This window comes from Nomascus leucogenys, chromosome 22a, assembly GCF_006542625.1.
Source record: "Nomascus leucogenys isolate Asia chromosome 22a, Asia_NLE_v1, whole genome shotgun sequence".
Classification (NCBI taxonomy): Eukaryota; Metazoa; Chordata; class Mammalia; order Primates; family Hylobatidae; genus Nomascus; species Nomascus leucogenys.
Genome location: NC_044402.1, coordinates 103107744 through 103124236, shown reverse-complemented (window position 1 = coordinate 103124236; position 16493 = coordinate 103107744). Strand labels below are relative to the sequence as shown.

General features: G+C 44.6%; 1 protein-coding gene across 1 annotated transcript in view; it reads right to left on the bottom strand.

The window, feature by feature from the left end:
- Positions 1-16231, bottom strand: part of FAM117B (family with sequence similarity 117 member B) — a 136851-nt gene extending 120620 nt beyond the window's left edge. Inside the window, exon 1 of the mRNA XM_030803459.1 lies at positions 15423-16231. Coding sequence (XP_030659319.1) covers positions 15423-16008 — 586 coding nt within the window. The 5' untranslated portion in view covers positions 16009-16231. The remainder of the gene's footprint in view (positions 1-15422) is intronic.
- Between the last annotated feature and the right edge of the window lie 262 nt (positions 16232-16493).

The following is a 16493-nucleotide window of genomic DNA, read 5'->3' as shown; positions in this document are numbered from 1 at the left end:
CATAGTGAGACCCCATCTCTACAAAAAAAATAAAGAAATTAGCCTGGCAAGGTGGCATGCACCTGTGGTCCCAGCTACTCAGGAGGCTGAGGTGGGAGGATCACTTAAGCCAGGGAGGTCGAGGCTGCAGCGAGCCAAGATCATGTCACTACACTACAGCCTGGGAAACAGAGCAAGACCTGGTCTTTAAAAAAAATAAAATAATATAAACAGACATCCCTTGTTCTTATCTTTTTTTTTTTTTTTAGACAGAGTTTCACTTTTGTTGCCCAGGCTGGAGTGCAATGGCACCATCTCGGCTCACTGCAAACCCCACCCCCCAGATTCAAGCAATTCTCTTCCCTCAGCCTCCCAAGTAGCTGGGATTACAGGCATGCATCACCATGCCTGGCTAATTTTGTATTTGCAGTAGAGACAGGGTGTCTCCATGGTGGTCAGGCTGGTCTCAAACTCCTGACTTCAGGTGATCCGCCCGCCTCGGCCTCCCAAACTTGTCTTTATCTTTAGAAATACCAACATACATGCACAATGGGAAAATATAATTGAATGGTTTTCCCAGACACTACTAAATATAGCCCATTATATCCCAGTAGAACATCATGTAAAATAACAATTACAAACTTTTGGCTGGGCGTGGTGGCTCACGCCTGTAATCCCAGCACTTTGGGAGGCCCAGGCAGGTGGAACACCTGAGGTCAGGAGTTTGAGACCAGCCTGGCCAACATGGTGAAACCCCGTCTCTGCTAAAAATACAAAAAATTAACCGGGCGTGGTGGTGGGCGACTATAATCCCAGCTACTCAGGAGGCCGAGGCAGGAGAATCGCTTGAACCCAGGAGGTGGAAGTTGCAGTGAGCCAAGATAGTGCCATTGCACTCCAACCTGGGGAACAAGAATGAAACTCCATCTCAAAAAAAAAAAAAAAAAAAAGAATGGTAAATTAAGGGCCCAGAGCAGTGGCTCACACCTGTGATCCAGCACTATGGGAGGCTGAGATGGGCAGATCACCTGCGATCAGGAGCTCGAGACCAGCCTGGCCAACGTGGTGAAACCCCATCTCCACTAAAAATACAAAAATTAGCTGGGTGTGATGGCAGGTGCCTGTAATCCCATCTACTCTAGAGGCTGAGGCACCAGAATTGCTTGAACCGGGAGGCAGAGGTTACAGTGAGCTGAGATGGCACCACTGCACTCCAGCCTGGGCAACTGAGCATGATTCTGTCTTTAAAAAAAAAAAAAAAAAAGAATGGTAAATTAGAAGGGAACATCCAAAAATAATCATGAGCTGTGATGGTTATTATTGAGTGTCAACTTGACTGTATTGAAGGATGCAAAGTATTGTTCCCGGGTTTGTTTGTGAGGGTGTTGCCAAAGGAGATTAATATTTGAGTCAGAGGACTGGGAGAGGCAGACCTACCCTCAATCAGGGTGGGCACCATCTAATCAGCTGCCAGTGAGGCTAGAATAAAGCAGGCAGGAGAAGATCTTGGAAGAGCGGACTTGCTGAGTCTTCCGGCCTTCATCTTTCTCCCGTGCTGGATGCTTTCTGCCCTTAAACATCACACTCCAGTTTCTTCAGCTTTTGGACTCTTGGATTTACACCAGTGTTTTGCCAGGCGCTCTTAGGCCTTTGCCACAGACTGAAGGCTGCACTGTCGGCTCCCCTACTTTTGAGGTTTGGGGACTCGGACTGGCTTCCTTGCTCCCCAGATTGCAGACAGCCTATTGTGGGACTTTACCTTGTGATCACGTGAGTCAATAATCCTTAATAAACTCCCCTTTATATATACATCTATCCTATTAGTTCAGTTCCTCTAGAGAACCCTAATACATGAGCCTTTTCCTTTATCCTCCAAATTTTCCATATTTTTATTACTTTTAAATGTTAAAAATTTTAGTGCATTATGCTCCAAAAGTCCATGGCCTACTCTGTATGAATACAGAAAATGTAACAGCATTTATGAAACAAGTTAATACTGGCAACATTATTAACCCAACCACCCAAGTAGGTTCCAAATCCCAGCCATCATTACACTCTTTCATCTACCAAATCTAATCAGTTAACAAATCCTATCAATTCTTCACTTCTCAAATAAACCCTTTTTCATTCACACTAACTAGAACCACCCTATTTTCAAACAAAGAAATTGAGGCTGCTGAAAATAGTAGAAATTAGGATAAATATAAAAGACTTTCTTCCTATTTTTAATTGCTCTAAAACACTGGCCAACAAGATGAAACCCAGTGTCTACTAAAAATCCAAAAAAAAAAAAAAAAAAAAAAATTAACCAAGTGTGGTGGTAGGCATCTGTAACCCGGAGGCTAAAGGCAGGAGAATCACTTGAACCCAGAAGGCAAAGGTTCCAGTGAGATGAGATCGCACCACTGCACTCCAGCCTGGGCGACAAGAGCAAAACTCCATCTCAAAAAAATAAACAAATAAATAAATAAATAAGCCGAGCACAGTGGTTCACACCTGTAAATCCCAGCACTCTGGGAGGCCGAGGTGGGCAGATCGCTGAGGTCAGGAGTTCGAGACCAGCCTGGCCAACATAATGAAACCCCGTCTCTACTAAAAACACAAAAATTAGCCCAGTGTGGTGGCACATGCCTGTAATCCCAGCTACTCGAGAGGCTGAGACAGGAGAATCACTTGAACCCGGGAGTTGCAGTGTGCCAAGATCACACCATTGCACTCCAGCCTCGGAGACAGAACAAGACTCTATCTCAAAAAATAAAAAATAAAAATAAATAAATAACAAGGCATTACAAAGTTTATAACAGAGAGAAAATATTTGATGAATAACAAAGTATTTGAAATTATATCACAAAGGATGGGTGGAAGGAAACAGAATTATATATAAGGTTCTACCATATTAAATATTAGACAACACACCATCATTCACAAAGTTCTACTAGACAGCAGTGCTCTAGCACAACCACTTTAGAACACAGTAAAAAGAGGCAACAATAGTGAAGATAGGGAAGACAGAAAAGAGAGAGGGAAGGAGACATTCTGGTAGGTAGATTAAACTGTACAATTAAGAGTTTACTCCTTGAGGGCAGGGACTCCAAAATATAACAGTAAGATGAAATGATAAAACATAATCCAAAGGAGGATGGGGAAAAAGTGTTCATGAAATTCAGATATGAACTGATATCAATTCCCAAAATATATCTGACAACACAAAGAAAAATGCACACCCTTCAGACCCAAGAAATTCTATTTCTAAGAATTTGTCGGCCAGGCATGGTGGCTCATGCCTGTAATCCCAGCACTTTGGGAGGCTGAGGCGGGCAGAACGCCTGAGGTCAGGAGTTCGAGACCAGCCTGGTCAACATGGTGAAACCCCATCTCTACTAAAAATACAAAAATTAGCCAGGTGTGCGCCTATAGTCCCAGCTACTCAGGAGGCTGAGGCAGGAGAATCGCCTGAACCCAGGAGTCGGAGGTTGCAGTGAGCCAAGATCACCCCACTGCACTCTAGCCTGGGCAACAGAGCGAGACTTCATCTCAAAAAAAAATAATAATAATAATAAAAAAAGATTTTGTCCTACAGATAAATTCATATATAAGTGCACAAGGAAGTATATACAAGAATATTCAACCTAGCATCATTTAACAGCATAAGGCTAGAAATGATCTAAATGTTTATAAATAAAAGCCTGATGAAATAATGCATGGTCCACTATAAACCTATGTGCACAACGACATACACGCACACATACATACATACATACATACATATATATATATTTTTTTCTTTTTGGGGGTGGTGGGGACAGAGTCTCGCTCTGTCACCCAGGCTGGAGTGCAGTGGCGCAATCCTGGCTCACTGCAACCTCCGCCTCCCAGGTTCAAGCAATTCTCCTGCCTCAGCCTCCCAAGTAGTTGGGACTACAGGCGCACACTGCTATACTCGGCTAATTTTTTTCTGTATTTTAGTAGAGACGGGGTTTCACCATATTGCCCAGGCTGGTCTTGAACTTCTGACCTCAGGCAATCCACCCATCTCGGCCTCCCAAAGTGCTAGGATTACAGGCATGAGCCACTGAGCCCGGCTGACATATACATATATTTGAATATACATAGAATAGCTCTGGAATTATACAAAGAAACAACTGGATTTCTCTTGAGAAGAATGAACCGAGACAAACAGCAAGAAAACTGCTGACTGTATTCTCCTTACCATTTATAATTTTTATCATGTGCACATTATTACCTGCAAAGAAAGAATGGGGTAGGGGAGAGAGAAGAGGAAAGAGAGAGACATTCTGGTAGGTAAATTAAACCATACAATTACAGAGTTAGTTCCTTGAGGGCAAAGACTTCAAACAGCAGCCTATACTAGCTCATGAAGAAGAAGAAAAACGTCAGTAAATTTCTTTTGGGTTAAACTAGCACTAATTTCATCTCAACTGCTACATGCCAGCCTCAATCAAAAAAATGCCAGATACTTCCTATTAAATAATACTAAGAGAATACAAATACATAAACTCACTAGAACAATACACGGGAAAAGAGGCTAGAGCAAAAAGAAGTTTTCAACCAAGTTGTTTTGGAAGCAGGTGTTAGGTGGTAACTTAGCTGCAGCCTGATCCTATGCTCCACCTAAGATTTCCTCATCTGCCCCAAAGTAAGTTCTAGATTTCTATGGAAAGAATAAAGTCTTGTCATTCACATGTAAGTGATGAATATTTTGCTGTAGTTTTCAAATTCTCATATGCATCAACAAGCTTTTTCTTGTTTAACAAGCATCAAGGTCAAGGAAAAAAGTTTCATTTCAGTTGAATATGAAATCTGGGTGTGCTCATTTCAAGCTCAACCCAGAACTGAGTATTTGTACAGAAAATATATATATATATATACATGTTTTGTTGAAATAAATAAATTCTTTTTTCAATTTTGAAAATATCACTTTTTATGCACAGGTCTAGAATAGAGACCAAGAAATCACCACACATTAATAATTCTGCTAGACCTATATTTGACACAGATCATGTTACAGAAAAAGAAATTTTTGAAGCTCTCATATAAAATTGTGTTAAGCTATGTTTTTTTCATATTGCCTTGCTTTATGGTTTTAGTAGCTTTACTATAAACATTATAAATTTTCCTATTGTAAAAAATAACTTTCCTAAGTTCATTTAAATTAAATACACCTTTAGAAAAATCCCATTTTGTCTTATACAAATTATTTAATCAAAACATTGTGGTTGCCTTATAAGTTTTTAAAAATCTAAGAAAAGGGAAGAGATTAATTCAAGAAAGGTAAGCTAAGCTTAACTGCACATTTTTCCCCCAAAAAAGTTAGTTAAAACATCATGTTTAGTCTTAAAAGGTGGCTGGGGGTGTGTCTTATACATATCCTAGATCACATAATATCTCATTAGCATCTTGTATACTAAAAACTGGGGATAAAACTATTGTTATCACTTAAGGTAAAAAAATACATAGGAATTTCTTTAGAAGGAAAAACTAAAGTTTCCTTTACTTCACTACTCACTTGCAATAATGATGATATCCTTAGGGGAGAGAAGAAAACCATACAAAATGAACAGGCTAATAAGATGGTCAAACAAACAGATTCCTAGAGAAATCAGTCATACTCAAAAGAGCATAAATTATTACTAGAGCAATATATCTCAACTTCCTGGTCACAAATGCCTGGGTTCCCTGAGAAACGGAAATTATGCCAAGGGGTCTCCAGAACAAAAAGATTGGGAAAATCTGCACTATAGAAATTAACGAGACAGGCTCTGGACTTAAGGACACCACACATATCCTTAGGCATGATACTGAGGTCTCTTCCCTGGGGAAACTGGCCCAAGAGAAGAAAAAAAACCTACTTTTGGGATTCCCTGCATCTTCTTTCTAGAGTAACATGCTCCAGACTAGCAGCCTCATCTAAACACAGAAAACATTTCATCAGCATTTAGTGTCTCACTTAAATATTAATAGAAACTGGCCAGGCCGAGCGGCACTCTGGTTGGTGGAGACAGGCGGATCACTTGAGGTCAGGAGTTCAAGACCAGCCTGGCCAACATGGTGAAACCCCCCCAAAATTAGCCAGGTGTAGTGGTGTGCCCCTGTAGTCCCAGCTACTTAGGAGACTGAGGTGGGAGAATTGCTTGAACCCGGGAGGCCATGGTTGAAGTGAGCCAAGATAGTACCACTGCACTCCAGCCTGGGCAACAGAGCAAGACTCCATCTCAAAAAAAAAAAAAAAAACTTTTAGAAAGGCATTAACAGGACAAAGAACAAACAGCAAGGCAAGTGCTCTTGAAGAATTGAAATATAATGGCCAAAATGTAAAAATCAATAAAAGGAACACAAGATAAAAATAAATCTGATAAGCCGGGCGCAGTGGCTCACTCCTGTAATCCCAGCATTTTGGGAGGCCAAGGCAGGTGGATCAGCTGAGGTCAGGAGTTCGAGACCAGCCTGGCCAATTTGGTAAAACCCCGTCTCTACTAAAAATACACAAAATTTAGCTGGGCGTGGTGGCGCGTGCCTATAGTCTCAGCTACTCGGGAGGCTGAGGCAGGAGAATTGCTTGAACCCGGGAGGCGGAGGCTGCAGTGAGCCGAGATCTCTCCACTGCACTCTAGCCTGGGCGACACAGCGAGACTCCGTCTCAAATAAATAAATCTAATAGAAATAAAAACAGGCCAGGTGTGAGTAATCCCAGCACTTTGGGAGGCCAAGGCAAAAGCATCACTTAAGGCCAGGAGTTCGAGACCAGCCTGGGCAATATAGCGAGACTCAGTCTCTATTTTTTAAAAGAAAATATATTTTGAAATTTTAAAAAATAATAAAGAAGAAAGCAAACGGATGAAGATATGGAAACTAGGACAGAAATTGTTAAATTACAGATGTGCTCCAAGATATACCACAACTAGATAACACAGGTTCCAAAAACAGAAAACAAAGATAACTGAAAGGAGAAATAATAAAAAAAAATTCCCAGAAATAGTCTCTAGATTGAAAAAGCCCACAGAGTAACCAGCACAGTGAACAGAAAACAATGAAACACCTCACAACAAGGCGATCCTCATTTCAGAATGGTGGTAACCCTTCCATAGAGGACACACACCATCACCAACAAAGGATTAAGAATCAGAATGGCATCCAAATTCTCAACAGCAATTCCAAAAGCCAGAAGATGAAGTGCTTTCAATATTCAGTGGAAAAATTATTTCCAACCTACAATTCTAATTCTATACCCAGGCAAACCGGCAAGTATAAAGACATCACTGAAGATATTCAAGGTCTGGGTATAACATATACCTCCCATGTATCCCCTCTCAAAAAACTATTGGAAAACGCACTCCAGCAAAACAACATCCAGAAATTAGAGTATCCAAAACAGGAGAGAAGTGAAGAGAATTCCCAGGGAAGTTCCCAGTTCTAATAGCTGTGCCACAGATGTAGAGATCAATGAGCTAATTTGGAATAGGAGGATGAGGGACTCCAAAAGACACATCTCCAAGGAAAATAAACAAAAGTAACTGTCTGCTATGTTTTTAATTATTTACAGGAAAGTTTCCATTATCAAAACTTTCTTAGGGATAAATTTGTGATAGGTACATAGAAAACGAAGCAATCAATATAAAAAACAATTTTAACCTCAAGGACCATAAAAAGTTATTTAAAAAGAAAATATAACTGTAGTATACCACAAGGCTCTACTGTAATCAATATTTACATAGTCATAATAACATTAATACTGATTTAACCAAAAGATGCTACACCTACAACGGAAGGATTCCGTAGCATGGTGATTAGAGAATTAAGTGTACATTTTCCGTAGTAGCAAGTCACTACGTAATACATAAAACTGAAAAAAAAAAAAAAAACTCCTGAAGCAGTAGTATAGCATATTATTTAGAAATGTGTAGGCCAGGCACGGTGGCTCATGCCTGTAATTCCAGCACTTTGGGAGGCCAAGGCGTGTGGATCACTTGAGGCCAGGAGTTCGAGGCCAGCCTGGCCAACATGGTGAAGTATAGGTTAGTGTGATTCTAAGTCAAACGTCAGCAAACTACTTCCCACATACCAAATCCGGTCATCGCCTGTTTTTCTTTTTTTTTTTTTTTTTTTTTGAGACGAGTCTCGCTCTGTCGCCCAGGCTGGAGTGCAGGGGCGCGATCTCGGCTCACTGCAAGCTCCGCCTCCCGGGTTCACGCCATTCTCCTGCCTCAGCCTCTCCGAGTAGCTGGGACTACAGGTGCCCACCACCACGCCCGGCTAATTTTTTTGTATTTTTAGTAGAGACGGGGTTTCACCGTGGTCTCGATCTCCTGACCTCGTGATCTGCCCGCCTCGGCCTCCCAAAGTGCTGGGATTACAAGCGTGAGCCACCGTGCCCGGCCCGAGTCCTAATTTTTACCCCCAAGTTCAAAGTGTATCCCTGAGTTTTAAAATGTTATTTGCCACAATCTAGAAAATTATCTGAAGTTCCTGAGAGCACAAACCAAATACATCCACAACTGAGTTCATTTTCTTTTCCCAAATCTGTTCTCCTCACTGTTAACAATTAGAACCACCATCCAAACTATCACCCTCAACTCCCCCTTTCTCAATCCCTACATCCAACAGTTTGCCAAATCAGTCTTTTCAATCTTTTTCACTCTTGCCATTCCCATTGCCATTCCACCGAAATTCAGGTGATCAATGCCTTTGTGAGTTTCTCCTATCTCAAGTCACACTCTACTTCATCTTATTTTATATATATATATATATATATATATATATATATATATATATATTCTATTTATTCTAAGAATATAATTACTAGTAATAATAACTGTGAGTGCCTAAAGCCTTGGATGAGAAGGAAGACAATGATGTGAAAATATCTGGCCAGGCGTGGTGGCTCACGCTTGTAATCCCAGCACTTTGGGAGGCCGAGGTGGATAGATCACAAGGTCAGGAGTTCAGGAACAGCCTGTCCAACATGGTGAAACCCCGTCTCTACTAAAAAAAAAAAAAAAAAAAAAAATACAAAAATTAGCCAGGCGTGGTGGCACACGGCTGTAGTCCAGCTACTCAGGAGGCTGAGGCAGGTGAATGGCTTGAACCTGGGAGGCGGAGGTTGCAGTAAGCCAAGATCACACCACTGCACTCCAGCCTGGGTGACAGAGTGAGACTCCAACAAAAAAAGAAAAAAAAAGAAAATATCTGCCAGGCGCGGTGGCTCACGCCTGTAATCCCAGCACTTTGGGAAGCTGAGGCGGATGGATCGCCTGAGGTCAGGAGTTCGAGACCAGCCTGGCCAACATACTGAAACCCCGTCTCTACTAAGAATACAAAAGTTAGCTGGGCGTGGTGGCAGGTGCCTGTAACCCCAGCTACTCGGGAGGCTAAGGCAGGAGAATCGCTTGAACCCGGGAGGCAGAGGTTACAATGAGCCAAGATCTGCCATTGCACTCCAGTCTGGGCAACAAGAGTGAAACTCCATCTCAAAAAAAAAAAAAAAAAAAAAAAAAAAAAAAAAAAAAAAAAAAAGAAAATATCTAATATTGAGATTTCTATACCCCACACACAGATTACGAGGATTTTATTCCTTGAAACAATTATCTACAACAAGTACCATTAGCATCCCCTTTTTACAAGTAAGTGAACTTGCCTAAAGTTAAACTGCTAGCAAGCAAATGGCAACTCCAGGATCTGAACCCTGACAGTCTGGCTCCAGAGTACATACTATTAACCATGGAATACTTTCTAATGTATAATTCTATTCAAAGCCATTCTGAAAACTTACGTCTCTCCTTTCTTTTTCTACTATTTCTGCTCTCCCCATCCCAACACCCTATTACCCTACATTTCAAGCCACAAATAACTGAATATGATAGGCTTATTTTCAGACCTCTAAGATCCAACTGCAAAGTTCTGTTCTTCCCTTTCTAATCCAATTCAAAATTCATCTCCTCTGAGGGAACTTCTATACCCATCCCCTGTGGAATTATTCACTCTCTAAGCCAGAGAACTCATCACATTATATGCTTACGTATCTGTCTTACATGGCTAGTTTGTGAGTCTCTGGAATTCCTTGTGTCTTTTATATCTTTGTATTACACTGTTAATAACACAGAGTAGTTCAACCAAAGCTTACAGAATTTAATTAAATGTAAATTCTACTAGCCAAGACATAAAACTAATAGTTTCTACTTTGCCTCATCTTCATTGCAAAATATATACATCACAAACCAAAAGAATTTTTAGCCAGGTGTGGGTGACTCGTGCCTCTAATCCCAGCACTTTGGGGGGCTGAGGCAGGCAGATAGCTTGAGCTCAGGAGTTGGAGAGCACCCTGGGCAACATGGTGAAACCCAGTCTCTACCCAAAATACAGAAAATTAGCCGGGCATGGTGGCATGTACCCGTAGTCCCAGCTACTCGGGAAGCTAAGGTGGGAGACTCACCTGAACCCGGCAGGCAGAGGTTGCAGTGAGCCGAGATCGTGCCACCGCACTACAGCCTGGGTGACAGAGACCCGGTCTCCAAAAAAAAAAAAAAAAAAAAAGAATTCCCTTGAATGTGTAATGTTAGCAGCAATCCTCCAAATGTTAGAGAAACACTAAATTCTTAGAGATGTATTTCATAAGGTACTAGAAAGTAGACATCAAAGATGACACAAATATGAAGTTCTGGTATCTTGCTTCTTGATTCTGCCTATTAGTCCAAAGAAGTTATCACTTTTTGCTGCCCTTGGCACTCCCCAACTCCAATAAACAACCAAATTTATACACAACTTAATACATCCAAAGGAAGGGGAAAACTAGCAAGAACACGACTTGCTATATATATATTTTGTGGTGGTGGTGGTGGTGGTTGTGACGGAATTTTGCTCTTGTTGCCCAGACTGGAGTGCAGTGGCACGATCTCGGCTCACTGCAACCTCCGCCTCCTAGGTTCAAGTGATTCTCCTGTCTCTGCCTCCCCAGTAGCTGGGATTGTAAGCGCCTGCCACAACGCCTGTCTAATTTTTTGTATTTTTAGTAGAGACGGGGTTTTGCCACGTTAAGCAGGCTAGTCTCGAACTCCTGACCTCAGGTCATCCACCCACCTTGGCCTCCCAAAATGCTGGGATTACAGGTATAAGCCACCGAGCCTGGCCAAATTTTTTTTATTATACCACACACCCTAAGTAATTCTGAACCACAGACTACACTTTGAGAAACACCATTCTGGATGTTCACAGGCAATGTTATCACCAATTTGAAACTTCATACAACCATGAAAACTGAACCTACACTGGTAATTTATGTTAAATACACTAAAACTAGAAGCAAAACTAATATGATACACAACAGCTAACTTTTATACTGAGGTACTGTGCTGTTTTTCAGTTTTCCCATATTTAATCCCTACTATCATATGAGGTAGATTTCACCACCCATTTCACAGATGAGAAAGATAACTTTCCATGTCACATGGCTTCTAGTTGGCAGAACACAGGTATTAAACTCAAACTGTCTACCCAAAGTATATCCTCCTCACCTCTATGTTATACCATCTCTCCATCTGTAATCTATTTGACATTTTAATAAATAAAATGAAGTTGGGTAAAAGGAGAGAAGGCACAAAAATAAACTTTCTGGTTAACACTGTTGCCTAGGTACCTTTTCTAAACATACCTCAGTTCCTAATGACAAACGGCTTTGCTATGGAGATGACAGTCACTGAAGGGGGGAAGTTTAAAGTATCTGTCAGGGATGGGTGCTTGGATTACTTTATAGTAGTCAAGAGTAGGAAGTTCTACATCAGCCAATTAGCTCTAACCCCAGAAGAATAAAGCAACTGGATAGGGATCTTGATACCTTCAACTTAGGGAAAAAGGGACTCTGAAGTTTACAAAGACTTTCCTTCCAGATTTAGTCATATAAAAACAGCAAATGATTTCATCATAGTTTTGTGTGTGTTATGAACACCTGAAATCTGAAAACACTGTGTTCTACTCTGCATGGATATTTACTAGAGTGAAACAACAATTCCTGGGAAGGAAACTATGAGACATTCATACTAGAGTATGACTTAATAACAGACAATATTTCTCACACCTAGGTGAAAGTGCTGCACTAGAAAAATAAGAGTTTTTATTTTTCTAGTTGGCGGAACACAGGTATTAAACCTGACCTCCGGTGATCCACCGCCTCAGCCTCCCAAAGTGCTGGGATTACAGGTGTGAGCCACTGCGCCTGGCCAAGTTATTTTTTATTATACCACACACCTTAATTCTGATACAGATGAACCACAGACTACACTTTGAGAAATAAGAGTTTTTATTTTTCTGGATTTATTTATTTATTTTGGTGGGGGAGCAAATGGGGATAATTTTACAGCAAATACTCTACGGGATGATCTAGGGAAGGGGAGCGTTCAAAAACATGAAGCGAGGACACGGGAGTAGCCTGACATCCCAGCAAATAGAGCCCTCCTAGAGATCAGAGGAAATGAGCACCTTCCTCCACACCTTGCCAATACTTAATTCAACCCAGCTCTCCTCAGGGTGTTTCTCTGAGTGTCAAACAGTTGTTAAGAGAGCCATATTCTGTTATCAGACTACAGGCTGTGCCTCCTTCTGCCACCTCTACTGCCCACTGAAGCCAGCTCCTTCCCCTCCACCTGATGCACTATGCTGACTCCAGAAGGCTGAAGGACTGAAGCAGTTTTGTTCATATCTGTAAGAGTTACTTAACTAGTAGCTGGGCGTGGTGGCTCACGCCTGTAATCCCAGCACTTTGGGGAGGCCGAGGTCGGCAGGTCACCTGAGGTCGGGAGCTTGAGACCAGCCTGACCAATGTGGAGAAACCCTGTATCTACTAAAAACATAAAATTAGCCGGGCGAGGTAGCGTATGCCTGTAATCCCAGCTACTCGGGAGGCTGAGGCAGGAGAATGGCTTGAACCTGGGAGGCAGAGGTTTCGGTGAGCCAAGATTGCGCCACTGCACTCCAGCCTGGGTGACAGAATGAGACTCAGTCTCAAAAAAAAAAAAAAAAAAAGTTACTTAACTAAGTACATGTAATTTTGGTATGCTATATATTTCCCACGTTCTATCTTACACATCATGATGTCACTTCCTTGATATAATATAAAGACATGGTCTTTGGAGTACAACTGACCAAAGTTCAAATAAATACCAACTCTGCCACTTGTTACTTAACCTCTCTAAAAGCTATAGTGGGCCGGGCGCGGTGGCTCACGCTTGTAATCCCAGCACTTTGGGAGGTCAAGGCGGGCGGATCACAAGGTCAGGAGTTCGAGACCAGCCTGGCCAACGTGGTGAAACCCCGTCTCTACTAAAAATACAAAAAAATTAGCCGGGCGTGGTGGCGGGCGCCTGTAGTCCCAGCTACTCGGAGAGGCTGAGGCAGGAGAATGGCGTGAACCCGGGAGGCGGAGCTTGCAGTGAGCCGAGATCCCGCCACTGCACTCCAGCCTGGGAGACAGAGCAAGACTCCGTCTCAAAAATAAAAAATAAAGTTAAAAAAAGCTATAGTGAGGATTAAATGAGATTTTGCATAAAAACCACCTGCCAAATAGTAAGAGTTCAGTAGGTGACACAGGTTATGAAGCAGGGAGGGGAAGTCTAGTACTTTAATCACGGTTTTAGAAAAGCATTCTGCATTCTCAAAAGGTTTAAAATAGTGCTCTGGGCCAGGCAATCCTAGCACTTTGGGAGGCCAAGGCGGGCAGATCACATAAGGTCAGGAGCTCCAAACCAGCCTGGCAAACATGGTGAAACCCAGTCTCTACCAAAATAACAAAAATTAGCCGGGCATAATGGCGGGTGCCTGTAATCCCAGCTACTCGGAAGGCTGAGATGGGAGAATCGCTTGAACCCGGGAGACCGTGGTTGCAGTGAGCCGAGATCACATAACTGCACTCCAGCCTGGGCAGCTGAGCAAGACTCCATCTCAAAAAATAAATAAAAATATAAATAAAAATAAATACATAAATAAAATAGTGCTCTGGTTCTAATTAGAAAACACTATTCGGGCCGGGCGCAGTGGCGCACACCTGTAATCCCAGCATTCTGGGAAGCCGAGGCGGGCGTTTCACCTGAGGTCAGGAGTTCGAGACCAGCCTGGCCAACATGGTGAAACCCTGTCTCTACTAAAAATGCAAAAATTAGCCGGGCATGGTGGCGGTCGCCTGTAATCCCAGCTACTCAGGAGACTGAGGCAGAATCGTTTGAACCTGGGAGTTGGAGGCTGCAGTAAGCCGAGATCGTGTAACTGCACTCCAGCCTGGGCAATAGAGACTCTGTCTCAAAAAAAGAAAACACTATTCATCATTTTCCAGGGCAATTTTCTCTAAGTAAGTATTATCTAAAACTTTCATAAAATAAATAGAAAGAGTCATCCTATTCCTTCCATTTCGGAAACTATTTCATCTGAATTTGTTTCCTGAAATTCCCAACCATTCTGTCTGGAAGATTCTAACAGAAGTTCCCCAGACAGGGAAAGACAAAGATGTATGTTGACAAAAATGAATACATAACTAAAAACCACCCATTTCCTTCCTCAAGGCAACAAGATTATAAATTTTATTCCTTTCCACTTCCCACAATTTGAATTTCTCTTTTGAGTTACTCTTTATGAATGACTCCATTAGCACCCAGCAGCTCCATTCAGGACTTCCCCCAAGAAAGCTTCCAGGTAAACAGAAAAACAACGAATGTTAGCTCCCTAAAACAATAACAAGATGGAGACAAACACTGGATTCTGTTTTTCTACATTCAAAACACAGAATCAGTACACAAAATCAGAAATACACCCAGAGCCTCAGACAAAACCCATAAACCTTCCTAAGGAATCTTGTTTAATTCTCACTTCTTGCTACCCATTTACCAAGTCTTGGGAAATGCTAAAACACGGTTCTCAGCCTCGTCTGTTCAGTGATCCAAATCTGCCACTGCTAATGCATTCAGTACCCCAGATCTGAAACCGTTTTGTGAACAGAAATACTTGGCAGCAGCAGATATGGGCTATGCCAACATTAACCTTGTCCCTAAAACAAAGTGACAAACCACTCCTAGCCTCACCCTCGAGGGAGGGTAAGCAGTAACGACTCCTCCAGGAGTAAGGCCAGGACGCCAGGTTTATCATTAAACCTGCTCAAGCCCAAGGTTTAGCCGCTGCACCTCCACCGCCAGGGAGCCGCGCGGGGCGGGCAGAGTGGTGAATGAGGCGGGCGGGCGGGCGGGCGGGGCGCAGGGTAGGCCCGGGAAAGGCGGGGCCGCACTGCCGGGTCCCCACCGCCCGGCACCGCCCCCAGCCCCGCCCCCAGCCACCCGGGCTCCGCGGCAGCTCTGCAGTCCCCGCGCGATTGCAGCCTGAGACTGCAATACCCGCGCGCCCGGGACCCCTTCCCGCAGCCGCCTCCCCCTCGCTGCGCGACCCCTAGCACTTACCTGCTTTGCAAACCGGGGCGCTGGGGCTCCTCTTCTCCGGCGAGCTTCGGCTCTGCTCAGGAGACCTCCTCCGATGCCGGACGCGGGCTGGGGGTGGGGCCGCGCTCACCTCGCCGGTCCACAGGTGGGTGGGCGACGAGCTGGGCGACGACACGGTGCCCAGCAACGGCGGCGGCGGCGGCGGCCGTGGGGGGCTCCCGCGAGCTCCAGGCGCGGCGCCGCGCGTGGGGCTGGTGCCTCGCGTGGACGTCGCGGACGCGCCCGTCTGCGTGGCCACCGTGGGGCTGGTGCGCGCGGCCGCGTTCCCGCCGCCGCGCGTGGGGCTGGTGCTGCGCGAGGCGGTGCGCGGGCCGCCGCCGCCGCCTGCGGGGCCTGAGGCGCCACCACAGCAGCCACCGTTGTTGTTGCCGCCGCCGCCGCTCCGCGTGGGGCTGCCATGTTGCTGCTGCTGCTGCTTCAGCTGGAACGGAACCGTCGCCCTCATGGGCTGCAAGCGGCTCCCGGGTCCCCCGGCCGTGGCGACCGCACCACCCCCAAGGGAGCCGGCCGGCGTGGGGGACCCATTGCGCCTCACCCGCTGGGACATGGTCCCCCCCTCCCCGGTGACTGGGCGAGACGGGGGGTTTTGTTGTTGTTGGGCTGCAGGGGGAGGATTCTCGAGGCCGGAGGGCAGGCCCTCCGAGACGGGGTGACGAAGCCGGACTCCGGGGTGCAGGGGGCGACCGGGCCGGGGCAGGCAGCAACGAGGTGGTGCAGCAGTCGCCGCCGCCGCCGCCGCCGCCGCTCCTCATCAACAATAGTGTCTCCTCCGCTGCCCCCGCCCCCCACGATCGCCCATTGGTGCAGCGTCAGCCGCGCTCGAGCCGCTCCACCGCTCCCATTGGCTACGAGCAGCTCGGGTCCCGGGCCCCCGAGGCCTTGAGAGCCTGGGTGTGCGCGGAGACCGTCTGCTCTTTAAAGAGAAAGAGACCCGCCCCCGCGGGGAGGGAGCGGAGGAAATGGGCCCTGTGTGTATGTGTAGTGTGTGCGCGTGTGTGTGTACACGTGAGTGCCCGTGTACGCGCGCGCCTA